We start from the raw sequence: 16,484 nt of genomic DNA on the forward strand, positions 1-16,484 counted from the left end.
CTCTTTTATTTCAGGCTTAAAACATTAGTATGCCATATTCTCATTTATTGCCATGATTTATCAGTCTTTTCTTTCTATCTTTGCTCAGTCATTTCTTTTAGTATGCTTAAAAATTCAAGAATAATCTACCAAAGTTACTGCCTTTGCCTGCTCAAAGAAAAGCAAGTATCTTGGCTGGGTGCGGTGGCTTATGCCTATAATCCCAGCACTTTAGGAGGCCGAGGTGGGTGGATCACCTGAAGTTGGGAGTTCGAGACCAATCTGACCAACATGGAGAAACCTCATCTCTACTAAAAGTACAAAATTAGCTGAACATTGTGGCACATGCCTGTAATCCCAGCTACCCAAGAGGCTGAGGCAGGAGAATCGCTTGAACCCAGGAGGCGGAGGTTGCAGTGAGCCAAGATCATGCCATTGCACCCCAGCCTGGGCAACAAGAGGGAAACTCTGTTTCAAAAAAAAAAAAAAGTCAAGTATCTCACTTTAGGCTGTTTTAAATGCAGTAAAGGGAAGGGGGAAATGAAAGTACTTTTTTGCTTACATTTTTAAAAATTTTATTTTTATAGCTATTTCTAGGCAATTTCTTTTGTAAAATTTCAAACTTAAAGCTTAACTCTTAATTCTTCAACTCATATTTCACATTGATGTATTTGAACTTATTGCTTCAACCTTATTCCTGTAAAGTTGCATTGTAGCAGAATCCCAGAAGTTTTGGAAAGCAGTTAATGAAGAACGTGACTTTACTAGACTATAACAGAATTTTGCATAAGTCAAATAAGTTGTATTGTTTTTGCTTATATTCTGCAGTTATAAAATGAAGTATCACTTTATCCTACTCTGAATTGTGTGCAAAAAAAAATGACGATGTATGAGTTTTTTGAATATGTCATATTATTTTGGAGACCTAATCTTAGTCTACCATTACCACCGATTTGTTAGAAAACTTAGAGTAAATTTAAGCTTATATTGAATATTGTCAGTTACTCCTGTACTTAAGAGATCTGACAACTAACTTAACTTTTTTTTTTCATTCACCTTCTACATATGTCAGGGACTGGTGATTCAGAGACCAATAAGATATATTCTCTGTCCTCAAGAAATTTATCATTTTGTGGCTCATTTATACAAAATTGTGTGCTGATTGTTAGTCCATAAAACAATATCGGTTGGATGCAATGGCTCATGTTTGTAATCCCAGTGCTCTGGGAGACTGCGGTGGGAGGATGTCTTAAGTCAGGGAGTTTGAGACTAGCCTGAGAAGCATAGTGAGACCCTGTTACAAAAAAGTTTAAAAATTAGCTGGACTTGGTGGCACATGCCTGTAGTCTTAGCTACTTGGGAGGCTAGGGTGAGTGAATCACTTGAGGTTAGGAGTTGAAGGTTGCAGTGAGCTATAATTGTGCCACTGCACTCTAGCCTGGGTGACAGAGGGAGATCCTTCTCTTAAAAAAAAAAAAAAAAAATCAGCACACCCTTTTGAATCAAGTGTTAACCAGTGCCTTGAAGCGGTAGAAAAGGTAATGTCTGATTCACAAGATCCCTGCCATTACTAAATCAATACTGGTTGAGGAATAAATGATAATGTTTTTCTTATTTCCTTTGGGTAGGTGGCTACTTCATTGTTAAAGGAGTAGAAAAAGTTATTCTTATCCAAGAGCAGCTGTCTAAGAACAGGATCATCGTGGAGGCTGATAGAAAAGGTGCCGTTGGAGCTTCAGTTACCAGGTATGGAAAGCAGAGTTGGTGTTCTTAAGAAATATTGGTCATTCCATTAGTCCTAAATGGCTATCTTTCAATACAGAGGGAGCCAGTTATTATTGTCTAAAAACAGGCATTGTAGTATTTAAACTGTCTGTATTCAATTTATTGTGAATGTCTGGAAGCATAGGGTATTGATTTTTAAATTTCGGTGAAGGGAGTCTGAGACATTGTTTGAAAAGTCACTGTTTAAGCTGATTTTATGTTAGCTTATAGAGCATAAAAAGAGTTGTTTTTTTTTTTTAAGTTGGAGTCTTGCTCTGTCATTCAGGCTGGAGTGCAGTGGCATGATCTTGGCTTACTGCAACCTCTGCTTCCCAGGTTCAAGGAATTCTCCTGCCTTAGTTTCCTGAGTAGCTGGGATTACCAGAGCACACCACCAGAGCTGGCTAATTTTTGTATTTTTAGTAGAGACAGGGTTTCACCATGTTGGTCAGGATGGTCTTGAGCTTCTGACCTCGTGATCTACCTGCCTCAGCTTCCCAAAGTGCTGGGATTACAGTCATGAACCACTGTGCCCAGCCGAAAGGAGATTTTTAAAAAGAAAAAATATAAAACCAGTCTTCAATTTTTTTACCATTACACTCCTTTCAGCCTTTTACCATTTACATTTGTATTCCTGCATCAGTATGATCGAAGACTATTTGACAGTATTGAATGACCTATACTGTGGACTTAACACTCTATTGTTAGTTTTCTAGACCAGCCCCTTTCACAGTGTACTCATTTTGACAGTAGCAACCCTTTCAAGGCTTCTGTAACTTCTTTTTATTTTCATGTGTAATTTGAAATGTGAAGGTTAATGAGTTCTGGGAATAGAAAGATTTGTGGCATAGATAAGGTGTGAGGGTGCAGTAGTTTCCCCGTTGATAACCTATAATGATGGATTAACTCAGAGTTCTTGTACTTTTCTTTCTGATGGAGAGGCAGCTAACAATAATGGTCATTGGTTGAGTACTTTACTAGGAGCCAGGTAAAATACTAGGTATATTATTTGTCACCTCAGTCCTCCAAGGTAAGTGGTACTATTAACATCTTTATTTTACAACCAGCAGACCTTAAGCTCAGGGATACCTAGACTATAAGAGGTAGATAGCCTTTGAACCCAGATCCCTGTCTTCCTAATCTCTATAACTGTAAAGCCAAGGCAATTTGAATTTGAATCCTAAAGCCTTTGTTTTCTAGCTATGAGGCACTGGAACGTGCAGTTACTTAGCTTCTCTAAGCCTTGGTTTCCTTATATGTGATTTAGAGACAGTACTTCAAAGTGTGAGTGTGTAGAAGATTAGCTAATGTAACTAACATGGGTTATGGTGCATAGTAGCAAGTAATCTGTGTGTGTTACTAATGTGGTTGATTAGAGCTTTTAAAATGCTTTGAAATCCACTAGGAGTTTTATAACTAATACAGATACCAAAAGAAGGACATTCCTTTCTTTTGGCTTAACTATATAGCAAGACTGTGTACCCACAGTTAAAACCCATAGAATGTAAATTCATTTGTTTTTAATTTCCTCATTATGGTTAAGGCCCATTTTGAGGTCTCTCCTTTCAAGTATATAAAATTGGCCTTGTATATATGCTGTATACTGGATCAAAGTAATTCGGGTGGAGTCAAAGTGAAGCTGGTCAGAAAGTGATTGTCACTCATTCATGCACAGAACTTACCGTAATCTCAAAGTCAAAGAAAAATTTATAGTGTTTTTAAATGTTCACAGAAGTAGCAGCTGGGCAGGAAAGAGGGTTTTTTTTAAAGTACTTATTAGAAAGGACCTTATGATTGTTGTTGATCAGTTGACGCTTATTGATTAATGATCATTGCTATTGCATGCTACTAGCTTGAAACTAAGTGGGGATGCAGTTTAACCAACTTGTATTTACTCGTAGCTCTACCCATGAGAAAAAAAGCAGAACCAATATGGCTGTGAAACAAGGGCGATTTTATTTGAGGCATAATACTTTGTCAGAAGATATACCCATTGTCATCATATTTAAGGTAAAGCTGCAGCTCTCTTCTGAAAATTATAAGAATTCTTTCTCTGATTTATTTCCATATGTAATTAGAAATTTGGAGGATAAGGAATTCTCGGAATAGAAAGATTGGTGGCATAAGTTGTCAGTCATATGATATATTTTAAGTTGAAAGCTGGGCATGGTTGCTTATGCCTGAAATCCCAACATTTTGGGAGGCCAAAATGGGCAGATTGCCTGATTCCAGGAGTTTGAGACCAGCCTGGCAACATAGTGAAACCCTATCTCTACCAAAAAAAAAAAATTAGCTGGGTGTGGTCATGTGTACCTCTACTCCCATTCATTCAGGAGCTGAGGTGGGAGGATGGTTTGAGCCTGGGAGGCAAAGGTTGCAGTGAGCCAAAATTGTGCCACTCTGCTCCAGCCTGGACAACATAATGAAACCTCATCTCTACAAATAATAAAAACATTAGCCAAGCATGGCGGCAAGTGCCTATAGTCCCAGCTATTTGGGTAGCTGAAGTGGGAGGATCACTCAAGGCTGCAGTGAGCCATGACCATGCCACTGCACTCCAGCGTGGGCAACATAGCAAGAGCAACATTTATTTTGTCTCAAAACCAAATAAAAAATCAGCTTATTTGTGACTTGTTGGCCTAGAACCCAAAAGACGTTTTCCATAGAAACAATATTGAAATGGTATAGTTTTCTCAGATCTAGGCATACCTCAGAGATATTGCAGGTTTGGTTCCAGATCATCACAATAAAGCTAATATTGCAGTAAAGTGAGTCACACAAATATTTAATTTCCCAGTACATACAAAAGTCATGTGTATACTGTAGTCTGTTAAGTGTGCAGTAGCATTCTGTATAAAAAATATATACCTCAATTAAAATACACTTTATTGCTAAAAAAATGTTAACAGTTATCTGAGTCATAGTCTTTGAGTTATAATCTTTTTACTGGTAGAGGGTCTTGTGGCAGTGTTGGTGGCTACTAACTAATCAGGGTGGTGATTGCTGAAGGTGGCTGTGGCATTTTCTTAAAATAAGACATCAATGAAGTTTGCCAGAGCTGTTGACTCTTCCTTCATGAAAGATTTCACTGTAGCACATGATGCTGTTTGATAGCATTTTACCCACAGTAGAACTTATTTCAAAATTGGAATCAATCAGTTGTCTTAAACCCTGCTGCTGCTTTATCAATGAAGTTTACATAATATTCTACATCCTTTGTTGCTGTTTCAACAATGTATACAGCATCTTCAGCAGGAGTAGATTCCTTTTCAAGAAATCACTTTCTCTGCTCATCCTTAAGAAGCAACTCCTCATCCATTCAAGTTATATCATGAGATTATACCAATTCAGCCACATCTTTATGCTCTACTTCTACTTCTGGTTCTCTTGCCATTCCCACCACATCTGCAGTTACTTTCTTCACTGAAGTCTTAAACCCCTCAAAATCGTCTTTGCAAATGGAAATCAGCTTCTTTCAAACTCTTGTTAATGTTGGTATTTTGACCTCTTCTCATGAGTCACATATATACAGATATTCTTTTCTTTTCTTTTTTTTTTTTTTTTTTTTTTAGGTGAAAGCAAGTTTATTAAGAAAGTAAAGAAACAAAAGAATGGCAGAATGGCTATTCCCTAGGCAGAGCAGCCTCAAGGGGTACTGGTTGCCCATTTTAATAGTTATTTTTTAATTATATGCTAAAAAGGGATGGATTATTCATGAGTTTTCTGGGAAAGGAGTGGGCAGTTCCCAGAACTGAGGTTTTCTCCTCCTTTTAGACCATATAGGGTAACTTTCTGATGTTGCCATGGCTTTTGTAAACTGTCATGGCCCTGGTAAAAGTGTGAGGACTCCCAGATGACTAGAGGTCACTCTCATTGCCACCTTGGTTTTGGTGGATTTGGGCCAGCTTCCTTACCACAATCTGATTTATCTGTTTTATGACCTTTATCTTGTGCCAACTTCCTGTCTCATCCTGTGACCAAGAATGCCTTAACCTCCTGAGAATGCAGCCCAGCAGGTCTCAGCCTTATTTTACCCAGACCCTCTTCAAGAGGGAGTCACTCTGGTTCAAACCCTCGACATATTTCCCCCCTTTCCTTTTATAAGAGAACCCTAGTTCTAAGGGTTGTAGAAGGATGAAGATCCATCTTCTGTAACCTTTTCAGTCTGAATAGGGATGATGATATTCCTGCCTAACTATTAGTGTCTCTTGTGTTCAGGAGAATCACAGATATTCTTACTGGCATCTAGAAAAGAGTGAATCCTTTCCAGAAGGTTTTCAGTTTACTTTGTCCAGATCCATTCAAAGGAATCACTATCTATGGCAGCAATAGCCATAAGTCTTGAAAGTTAAAAATTACTTCTTTATTCATGGGCTGCAGAATGGATGGTGTGTTAGCATGCACAAAAACAACATTAATCTTCTTGCATATCTCCATCAGAACTCTGGGTGACCGAGTTCATTATCAGTGAGTAATGTTTTGAAAGGATTTTTTCTTAGCAGTAGGTCTCAACAGTAGACATAAGATATTCAGTATACTGTCAACTGATGTGCTGTCATCCAGACTTTGTTGTTTCATTGGTAGAGCACAGGCAGAGTAGATAAAGCATATGTCTTAAGGGCCTTAGGATTTTCGGAATGGTAAATGAGCACTGACTTGAACTTTTTCATAAGATACATTAGCCCCTCACAAGAAAGTCAGCCTGTCCTTTGAAGCTTTGAAGCAGGCATTGACTTCTCCAGCTGTGAAAGTCCTAGATGACATGTTTTAATGGAAGGCTGTTTCATCTTCATTGAAAATCTGTGGTTTAGTGTAGCCACCTTCATCAATGATCTTAGCTAGATCTTCTGGATGACTTGCTGCAGCTTCTCCATCAGCACTTGCTGCTTCACCTTGTACTTTTATGTTATGGAGATGGCTTCTTTCCTTAAACCTCATGAACCAACCTCTGCTAGTTTCCAAGTTTTCTTCTGCTCCTTCCTTACCTCTTTTGGCCTTCATAGAATTGAACAGAGTTAGGCCCTTATTCTGGATTATGCTTTGACTTAAGGGAATGTTATTATAGCTGGTTTGCTTTTTTATCCAGACCATTGAAACTCTCTCTATATCAGCAATAAGCCTGTTTTAACTTTCTTGTCATTTGTATGTTAAACTGAAATAATTTCCTTCAAGAACTTTTTTTTTTGTGTTCACAACTTGGTTGATTGGTGTAAGAGGCCTAGCTTTTGGCCTGTCTCAGTTTTTGACACACCTTCCTCTCTAAACTTAATCATTTCTAGCTTTTGATTTACAGTGACAGACATGCATCCCCCCTTTTTTTTTTACTTGCACACTTGAGAAGCCATTCTAGGGTTATTTAATTGGCTTAATTACACTATTGTTGTTCTCAAGGAATAAGGAGGCTCAAGGAGAAGTGAGAGAGATGGGAGAATAGCTGGTTGGTGGAGTAAGTCACAGCATACACATTTATGAATTAAATTTTTCATCTCTTATGAGCACAATTTGTGGTACCCCAAAATAGTTACAATAGTAACATCAAAGATCACTGATCAGCCAGACGCAGTGGCTCATGCTTGTAATCCCAGCACTTTGGGAGGCTGAGGCAGGGATCATTTGAGGTCAGGAATTCGAGACCAGCCTGGTCAACATGGTGAAACCCCATCTCTACTAAAAATACAAAAATTAGCCAGGTGTAGTGGTACACATCTATAATCTTAGCTACTTTGGGAGGCTGAGACAGGATAACCACTTGAACCCAGGAGGTGAAAGTTGTGGTGATCTGAGATTACCCCACTGTAATCCAGCCTGGGCAAGAGTGAGACTCTGTCTCAAAAAAAAAAAAAGAAAAGAAAAAAAAAAAGATCACCGATCACAGGTCACCATAACAGTGAAAAAGTTTGAAATATTGCAAGAATTACCAAAACGTGACAGAGATATGAAGTGAGCACATGGTGTTGGAAAAATGACACCAATAGATTTGCCTGAAGCAGGGTCAATCTGGAAGCAGGGACACACCTTACATTGAAAAACACAATATCTACTAAAGCCCAATAAAGCAAAGCGTGATAAAATGATACGTACTTGTAGTTACATAGGCCCAACCTGCTCTAAGACATAAATACTATACACTTTCAGTGAACAGTTAAATTGTAATATTATCAAGCAAAATAGAAAAATAGTTGGCATTATGTGATAGTTGATCCTCAGTATTTGCAAATTCCCTATTTGTGAATTCACTTACTTGCTAAAATTTATACATAACCCCCAAATCAGTACTTGTGGTACTTTTGTGGTTATTCACAGATATGCACTGACACAGGGTGGTAACAACTTTAAGTCACCCAGCACACATATTCCCAGCTGAGATTGAACAAGGCAACGCTCTGCCTTCTTGTTTCAGCTCTCATGCTGTAAACAAGTGTCCCTTTTGCAGTGTGTTTAGTGCCATGGGTTTTGTATTTTTGTGCTTTGTTGATTTGCAGTATAAGATGGCCCCCTAGTGTAATGCTAAAGTGCTGTCAAGGTGTTCCAAAGGACAAACAGGCTTTGGTGTGCCTTCTGGAGAAATATGTGTTAGATAAGCTTGATGAGCTTTGTTCAGGCATGAGTTATAGTGCTGTTGGCTGACTTCAAAGTTAATGAATCAATGATATATATTAAATATCTTTTAAAAGAAGCACACAAAATAAGGTTCTGTATTGGTCAGTTGAGGAAAATGTTATGACTCTAGGCTCACAGGAACCTAGCCCTATATTTTTCCTACAAGCATTGGCTCAGTATTCTCTATTCAGTATTTGGTGTAATTCAGCAACTCTATAGAATATAACTACCATGGATAGTGATAACCAACTATATATAGATATAAAATGAATGTTGATAACCAGTTTAGTTGAAATGAAGGGCTCATTTCAACTAAATTGAGATTTCAACTAAATTTGAGGAGATACTGGATGCTTCAGATAATTTTAGAAATTTATATATTCAGTTTTAATAGTTATGATAGTAGAACTAATTTTTGAGTCAAAATTAGAGAAAACAGAGGAAGAAATCCTCTGAGGTTGAATTAACTAAGTTGGTTAAAAAGGAAAAGCATTTTGGGTATAAGCCTCAGGAGTAAGAAAGAAGGGATTGAGTCTTTACTGTTAAAGTTGTTACCAGGTTACAGAGTATAGGAGTCAGGGAAGGAAAGTAGCCCTCAAATCAGTCTGGTGATTGGGGTTTAGGGAGAGAGCCCCTGGTGGTTCATAAGTATCGAATGGATGTGGACAAGTCAGGTTCTTTAACTCAGGAAGCATCCATATTCTAAAAACAATTGTGTGAAAGAAGTTTTAGGACATTTTAAAATGTTTACTGTAGCCTAATGTTTGAGTTCTATAAATGAGATGGAGCCATTTTCTTTTCAGGATGATTTTGATAATAGTCATAGTAGCAGTACCATGATATCAGAGGGCCCAGAAAAATACCTTTTCTTTTCTTTCTTCAAGATTTGTATTTTTTAAGCACAAAAGTAATTTTGGATTTTCTTGTAGGGATCCCACAGTGCCTAATGTAGTGTTTTATGTACTTAGTGATGAATAAAGAAAATTTTATCTAATGGGGCCAGGCCTGGTGGCTCATGCCTGTAATCCCAGCATTTTGGGAGGTCAAGGTGGGTGGATCACTTGAGGTCAGGAGTTTGAGACCAGCCGGTCAACAGGGTGAAACGCCGTCTGCTAAAAATACAAAAATTAGCTGGGCGTGGTGGCTCACACTTGTCATTCCAGCTAGTTGGAAGGCTGAGGCAGGAGAATTGCTTGAACCCAGGAGGCAGAGATTACAGTGAGGCAAAAGTCACACCACTGCACTCCAGTCTGGGCGACAGAGGGAGACTCCGGCTCAAAAAAAGAAAATTTTATCTAACAAAGTAGAATTACATTTCCAGCAGAGGGCAGTATGTTCCCGTGAATCCAAAGGACTTTTTTTTTGGAAAGTTTTATAGATACTTGAAGATGCATAGTACTGCTTTCTTTCTACCGGAAATTATAAATTAATTATAATGAATATAATCTATCACTCATGGCAAATGCAAGACTAGGCTCATGCATACATTAAAATCAGAAAATATATTAAGTATTGTTTTTTGGCTAGATGATGAGTTTAATAAGACGGTTTCTTCTGTCAAGTTTGTTTAATATTTATATTGCACATCTATAAACATGTATGCTTACATGCACATAGCTGACCTAAATCCTTTTTAGAATAGGGCTATAAATTAACAATATGAATATTTCTGTAACCAGTAGTTGTGATCTCAAACGTCTCTCTCTTTCTGATTATAAAAACATTTCTTGCATTATTTAAATTTAGAAAGCCACTTAAAAGTATATCTGCATTTTTGGATATACTTTTTCCAGACCATTTTCTCGTGCTTTTGTAATACACATATAAATTTTTATTTTTTTCACTTAATAATTCATTATATGAATAGCTTTCCGTGTTATGAATCTACATTATTATTTTTAGTGACTATTGTGTACAAGTTGCATACATGTGGTGGAATTTACTCAACCCTTCCTCTAGTGGGGCGTGTGGGTGTCATTTTCTTCCCCCAGGTTTTACTCTTATCCCTAGGAAGTCTGTTATAGATACCTGTTTGCGCACATTGCTGATTGTTTTGTGAGACTTTATTCCTGAGAGTGGAAGTTTGTTTTTTTTTTTAAACTTGATACATGTTGCGTTATTTTCCTGAAACGTATCCACTACACTTAATCAGTAAATATTTTAAAATTTTTAGTTTGTATAAATGAGCTAAATATTTTGGTCATAAACAGTCACGTTTATTGGTCTCTCACAATGGATATGTTTTAGTAAGTTGATGGGAATTTGTTTGATAACCACTATTTAGACTTTTCCATCTGGGAGGCGGCATAGCATATTGGATATCTTAGAATCAGACAGATTTAGGTTGAATCCCAGCATCTGTACTTATTAGCTGTGTGACTTTGGGCAAATTTTCCAGCCTCTTTGAGAATTTTACCTAAGAGAGTTGCCGTGGAGTGTCCTTTTACTTTCCTTAGTTCTCTTTATGGTCAGAAATCTGGGAAAACAAACGGGGATACCAGAAAAGACACATCATTTCTCTTTGAGTGTTGTGTGGCCCTAACATAGACCTTGACAGTCATTAGGACTTGATGGTTGTTGATTGTAACCAACAATTGGCTGAAAGTGACAGGAACAGCAGGGTTTCCAGATTCCATGCTGAGTCTGAATATGATGGAGAAAGCTTTTAAGACATAGATCAGCCTTATTTATGGACTTGAATCACTACAAAGGTTCTCCTGCCAATGAATCTTCCCCACTTTCCATTTTGTATTCCAAGTATGCAGCCTGCGCTTATGATGGCCTCTGTAGTTTGAAAGTGTTTTTGGAAAAGAGGATCAAATTTCAAGGGTGCTGGGCAGTGTTTCCTGGAAACTAACTTATATGGAAATTTGTCTTTATTTATTTTTTTTTTTTGAGATGGGGTCTTTCTCTGTTGCCTGGCTGGGGTGTAGTGGCACAATCTGGGCTCACTGCAACCTCTGACTCTCTGGTTCAAGTTATTCTCCTGCCTCAGCCTCCCGAGTAGCTGGGATTGCAGGTATGTACCACCACACCCAGCTAATTTTTTTTTTTTTTTGAGACGGAGTTTCGCTCTTGTTACCCAGGCTGGAGTGCAATGGTGTGATCTCGGCTCACCGCAACCTCCGCCTCCTGGATTCAGGCAATGCTCCTGCCTCAGCCTCCCGAGTAGCTGGGATTACAGGCATGCGCCACCATGTCCAGCTAATCCTTTGTATTTTTAGTAGAGACGGGGTTTCACAGTGTTGACCAGGATGGTCTCGATCTCTTGACCTCATGATCCACTGGCCTCCCAAAGTGCTGGGATTACAGGCTTGAGCCACCGCGCCCTGCCCCAGCTAATTTTTTTAGTAGAGATGGGGTTTCACCATGTTGGCCAGGATGGTCCCCATCTTCTGACCCTGTGGTCTGTCTGCCTCAGCCTCCCAAAGCACTGGGATTAGTCTACTTTAAAGCAAAATTAGAGATTTCTGAATATTAGATACTTTAAGAAGTTATTCCCTTTCCCACCTTCACACAATATATTTCAACCTATCACCATTAGTGTGTGTCAGTCTCTTCTGCTCATTAGTATTCTTTCTGTCTTTAAAAGACACTTTGTGGATATCTAAAAAGACCTCATGTCACTTTTATAGTACACCTCCCCTTATTTTTGTTCAGTGGTATTGCTGATTGCTAGAGTGTAGGTGACCTGTTGAAATGTATTATCTCTGCTGCTTTTTCATAAGGTTATTATATAGCATTTACTTTTGACTTATTAGTTAGGAGAAATGATTTCAGATATTAGGAGTACAAAGAGTCCATATAAAGCCAGTTTTCAGATGTCTAAATTATGTCTTTAAAGTAAAATGGTTGAACATTTTGCTGTTGTTTCCATAGCAATGTGTCATTTATTTGTAGCTGTGACAACTGAAGGCTAAATAGTCATAAAGTCAGTTCGGTCTTTACAGCTGGTGCGCTTTGATGATAACTTGACTGAATTATTGCTCCTGCATTTAGTGACTTGATATAGGAAGAGTTTAGTCCTTTTAGAGCAAAGCTTTGGCAGTAATCATGCTTTCTGCACATATGGTGTCATTTACCATGTGCTTGGCATATCTTTGCTTCATAGCTTAGAAATATTTGGAGGGCCTTAGCAGTCTGTTTAGATCTCTGTTAGGACATTTGAGAATTTTATGCAGTTATGAAATTACCACTTAGATTCAGCATTAGGACAACTTGAAGTGGCAATCTGTACATCAAATGAGGAAAGGCCTTTTCATTACAGGTTGAGCATCTCTTATATAAAATGCTTGGGATCAGAAGTGTTTAGGATTTCAGAGTTTTTTTAAACTTTTGGAATATTGGCATTATCTTTATCCTTATGGTTGAGCATCTCAAATCCAGAAATCCAAAATCTGAAATGCTCCAATGAGTATTTCCTCTGAGTGTTATGTCTTTACTCAAAAAGTTTCAGATTTTGGAAGCTGGTCATGGTGGTGTGTGCCTTCAGTGCCAGCTACTTTAGAGGGTAAGGTAGGAAGATTGCTTGAGCCCAAGAGTTTGAGGCTATAGTGCACTGCAGCTGTGACTCTGAATGGCCGCTGCACCCCAGCCTGGACAATACAGTGAGACCCTGTCACTTAGAAAAAATTGGCCGGGCACGGTGGCTTATGCCTGTAATCCCAGCACTTTGGGGTACTAAGGTGGACAGATCACTTGCAGCCAGGAGTTTGAGTCCAGCCTGGTCGACATAGTAAAACTCCATCTGTACTAAAAAAATAGAATAATTAGTTGGACATGGTGGCAGGTGCCTATAGTCCCAGTTACTTGGGAGACTGAGGTAAGAGAATCACTTGAACCCAGGAGGCAGAGGTTACGTTGCATTGCGCCAAGATTCCACTACAGCACTCCAGCCTGGGTGGCAAAGCAAGAATTTGTCTCAAAAAAAAAAAAAAAAAAAAAAAAAACCTCCTCCTCCTTCCCCACAACTTTTTTTTTAAGGTTTCAGATTTTGGATTTTCAGATTAGGGATACTTAACCTACATTATTTAAATACCACAGAAGAGAATTCTGTTCTAATATTTGTGACTGGCTACTTGCAGACCAAAGAGAAAGTGTAGATAGTTTTGCGTATATGCCGTCCCACCAAAGTAAATGCAACTCAGTGTGCTTGAGCTGAGAATAATCTTGTTTCGTTTGTTTAAAAATTAGAACTGATAGTTTTTTTTGGGACTGTTATCTTTTAATCCATGAAAGTATAAGTGTTTTAATGATATTGTGTAATTTTTAAATAGTGGAGTTATTTCTAGTATCCATTTGAATAAATGTGCCATATTAAATTGGAGGTTTAAAAAAAAGACTTCAAAAGCTGTAGAAAAAGGGTTTGCATCCTGAGAACTTGTTTGCTAAACAACAACAAAAAAAATTGGAGCAAAACAAGTTGTCCATTTAAACAAATTGTTTTAAATTTAGATAGTGAATTTACTTCCAAACGTTGGTATATTAGTTATCTGTGCCATGTAAGAAATTATAGCACAGCTTCTGTTAGTTGGGAATTTAATACTTGCTTGGCTGGGTGATTCTGTCTAAGGGTCTTTCATGAGTCAGGATGTCAGCCGCAAGCTGAACGTAGTGGCATGTGCCTGTAGTCCCAGTTACTCAGGATGCTGAGGCAGGAGGACCACTTAAGCCCAGGAGCCTGAGGCTATAGAGCACTATGATTGCTTCTGTGAATGCCCACTGCCTTCAGCTGGAGCAACATAAGCAAGATCCCTTCTTCAAAGAGGAAAAAAGAGAAGATACCAGCCAGGGCTGCAGTTATCTGAAGGCTGAACTGAAGCAGGCTGGAGGATCTACTTCCAGGATAACTCACCCACATGGCAGTTAACAGAAAAGGGCAGGTCCTCACTGGCTGTTGATAAGAGGACATAGTTTCTCATCACTGGACCTTGTCACAGACAGCTTGCATGTTTTCATGACATGGCAGCTATCTTCTCCGAGAGAGACATTGCAAGACAGAGCACGCAGGCAGCTATAGTGCCTTTTATGACCAAGCCTTCAAAGTAATCATACATGCCACCTCCACATTTTTGCTGCAGAAATGAGGCATTGAGCTTAGCCTACACTTGGGGTGGGGAATTAGTCTCCACCTTTTGAAGGGGGTATCAAAGAATCTGTGAAGATTTTTAAAACCACCGCAGTTGGTCTAAAAAGGGACATGGCATCTATTCAGCTTCCCCCCAAATCTTCAAAACTTTCTATAAGTTTACACCTGATCCTAAAGTATCCAAATCAGATTTATAGAATGCAGACCACTGAAGGTCAAATGTAGAATGTAGAGTCATAGAATTTTGAGCTGGAAGGGATCTGGTTTTTCATTTATGCAAATGAGAAAATAGAGGCAAAGAGGTTGCATGACAGTAATAGCTGTAATGCCTGTGTCTGTTGTTGGTATTATATTAGGATGAACACCTCAGATCTCTTGACTTTTAGATAGATGCCCTTCTGTTGTACTCAGAATAGTGTCCTTGATGTTCTGCATTAGAACTTGGGATTTAATTTTCCCTTCCTTTCTCTTTTGTGTGGAGAACTGAGAATTAGGGCATCAACACTAACTACACAATTATCCTCTGATTCCGTCTTCTCTACAGCTGAAGGAAGAATTTTAATGCAAACATAACTTTTCCCCTTGCTACTAAGAAGCAGGCTATTACTCTTCCAAGAGAGATTTAGTGATATGATGCTGTGTTCCTTGATATGGCAGAATTCCAGGCAAACGTGTGAAGAAGTGAGCCCTAATACCATATGGAATCTACAAAGACCTGTGTTGCTGCTGCCACCTTGAAACACTTAAGTGGGTTTCTGAAGCCTCTTAAGTGTGTTCCTACTTTTTTTTTTTTTGAGACAGAGTTTTGCTCTTGTTGCCCAGGCTGGAGTACAATGGTGCAGTATCAGCTCATTGCAACCCACCCCCATAGGGTTCAAGCAATTCTCCTGCCTCAGCCTCCTGAGTAGCTGGGATTACAGGCATGCGCCAACATGTCTGGCTAATTTTTGTATTTTTAGTAGAGATGAGATTTCACCACGTTGGCCAGGCTGTTCTCGAACTCCTGACCTCAGGTGATCCACCCGGCTCAGCTTCCAATAGTGCTAGGATTACAGGCGTGAGCCACTGTGCAGCCCTTGTGTTTCTGCTTTTTAAAAGTCTCTTTTAAAACCTGCATGAAGTATAGTTTGATATCTCTGGAATAGTGAGGTAAAACATGTTTTAGGAAAAACTCTTTTAGCCTAAATATGAGTGATTAGACAGTTCTCAGAAAAATTAATTTTATGGCAAGACTAATTGGCGTTCTGCTTATTTTCAGCAATGCGTCTTTTCAGATTCACTGCCTTTTGGTTGTTTTTCTTTGCAGTTTGCCTTTGTAGTTATGACCAGTTGTCTTTACTGTACCTCCTAACCTCCTTTTTTCGTGATGAAACTCTTAAATGTATTTAAAAATTTTAGCAGATAGTACACATGCAAAAAATGTTTGAGAATGTTTGTTTTCCACTTTCTAATCAAAATTTCTGTTTCAGGTTCTTCTGCAGTTTGGGCAAGGCTGCCAATGCCAGATGGCACCGTTTCTGAGAGAAGAGCTAGCTTTTGCTTAGAAGTAATACCCACAAACAATGCCAAATTAGCATAAGCAAATGTCAGTGAGTTAACACAAAGCCAACACTCTTTCTATCTTTTCTTTCCTTCCTAGGCCATGGGTGTTGAGAGTGACCAGGAAATTGTGCAGATGATTGGAACTGAGGAGCACGTGATGGCTGCATTTGGGCCCAGTCTGGAAGAGTGCCAGAAAGCTCAGATTTTCACACAGATGCAGGTGTGTCTTTTCATGTTGCCCTTAGCTATGAAATGGAATTAGAAACTTGATGCCACTCATTGATAAAGCTCATCGGATTGATGGCTTTGGGCTCATAGATTTGGGAAAGGTATTGGGGAGATGAGAGGAGTGAAGTTTCTTTAACTCACTTTTGTAGGGATTGGAGGACGGAGTTTGCCCAGACAAATTAGGAGCCTATGGTGCCTAACTTAGAATGGGGATATATGGCCAAGAGGTGTTTGTTTTGATATAATAGAAAGTACTATTTTTTTTCCTTATTTGCCTGAATGA

General features: G+C 38.7%; 1 protein-coding gene across 7 annotated transcripts in view; it reads left to right on the forward strand.

The window, feature by feature from the left end:
* Nucleotides 1–16,484, forward strand: part of POLR3B (RNA polymerase III subunit B) — a 144,209-nt gene that overhangs the window by 21,239 nt on the left and 106,486 nt on the right. For 5 of the 7 annotated variants that reach the window (XM_002752939.7, XM_017976339.4, XM_035258511.3 and 2 more), the window contains 3 exons: nucleotides 1,608–1,725; nucleotides 3,645–3,753; nucleotides 16,071–16,193. In XM_002752939.7, coding sequence (XP_002752985.2) covers nucleotides 1,608–1,725; nucleotides 3,645–3,753; nucleotides 16,071–16,193 — 350 coding nt within the window. Of the gene's footprint in view, nucleotides 1–1,607; nucleotides 1,726–3,644; nucleotides 3,754–15,900; nucleotides 15,978–16,070; nucleotides 16,194–16,484 lie in introns of all 7 variants that reach the window. The other 2 variants (XM_078337180.1, XM_078337182.1) reach the window with 1 other exon arrangement.

This window comes from Callithrix jacchus, chromosome 9, assembly GCF_049354715.1.
Source record: "Callithrix jacchus isolate 240 chromosome 9, calJac240_pri, whole genome shotgun sequence".
Taxonomy (NCBI): Eukaryota; Metazoa; Chordata; class Mammalia; order Primates; family Cebidae; genus Callithrix; species Callithrix jacchus.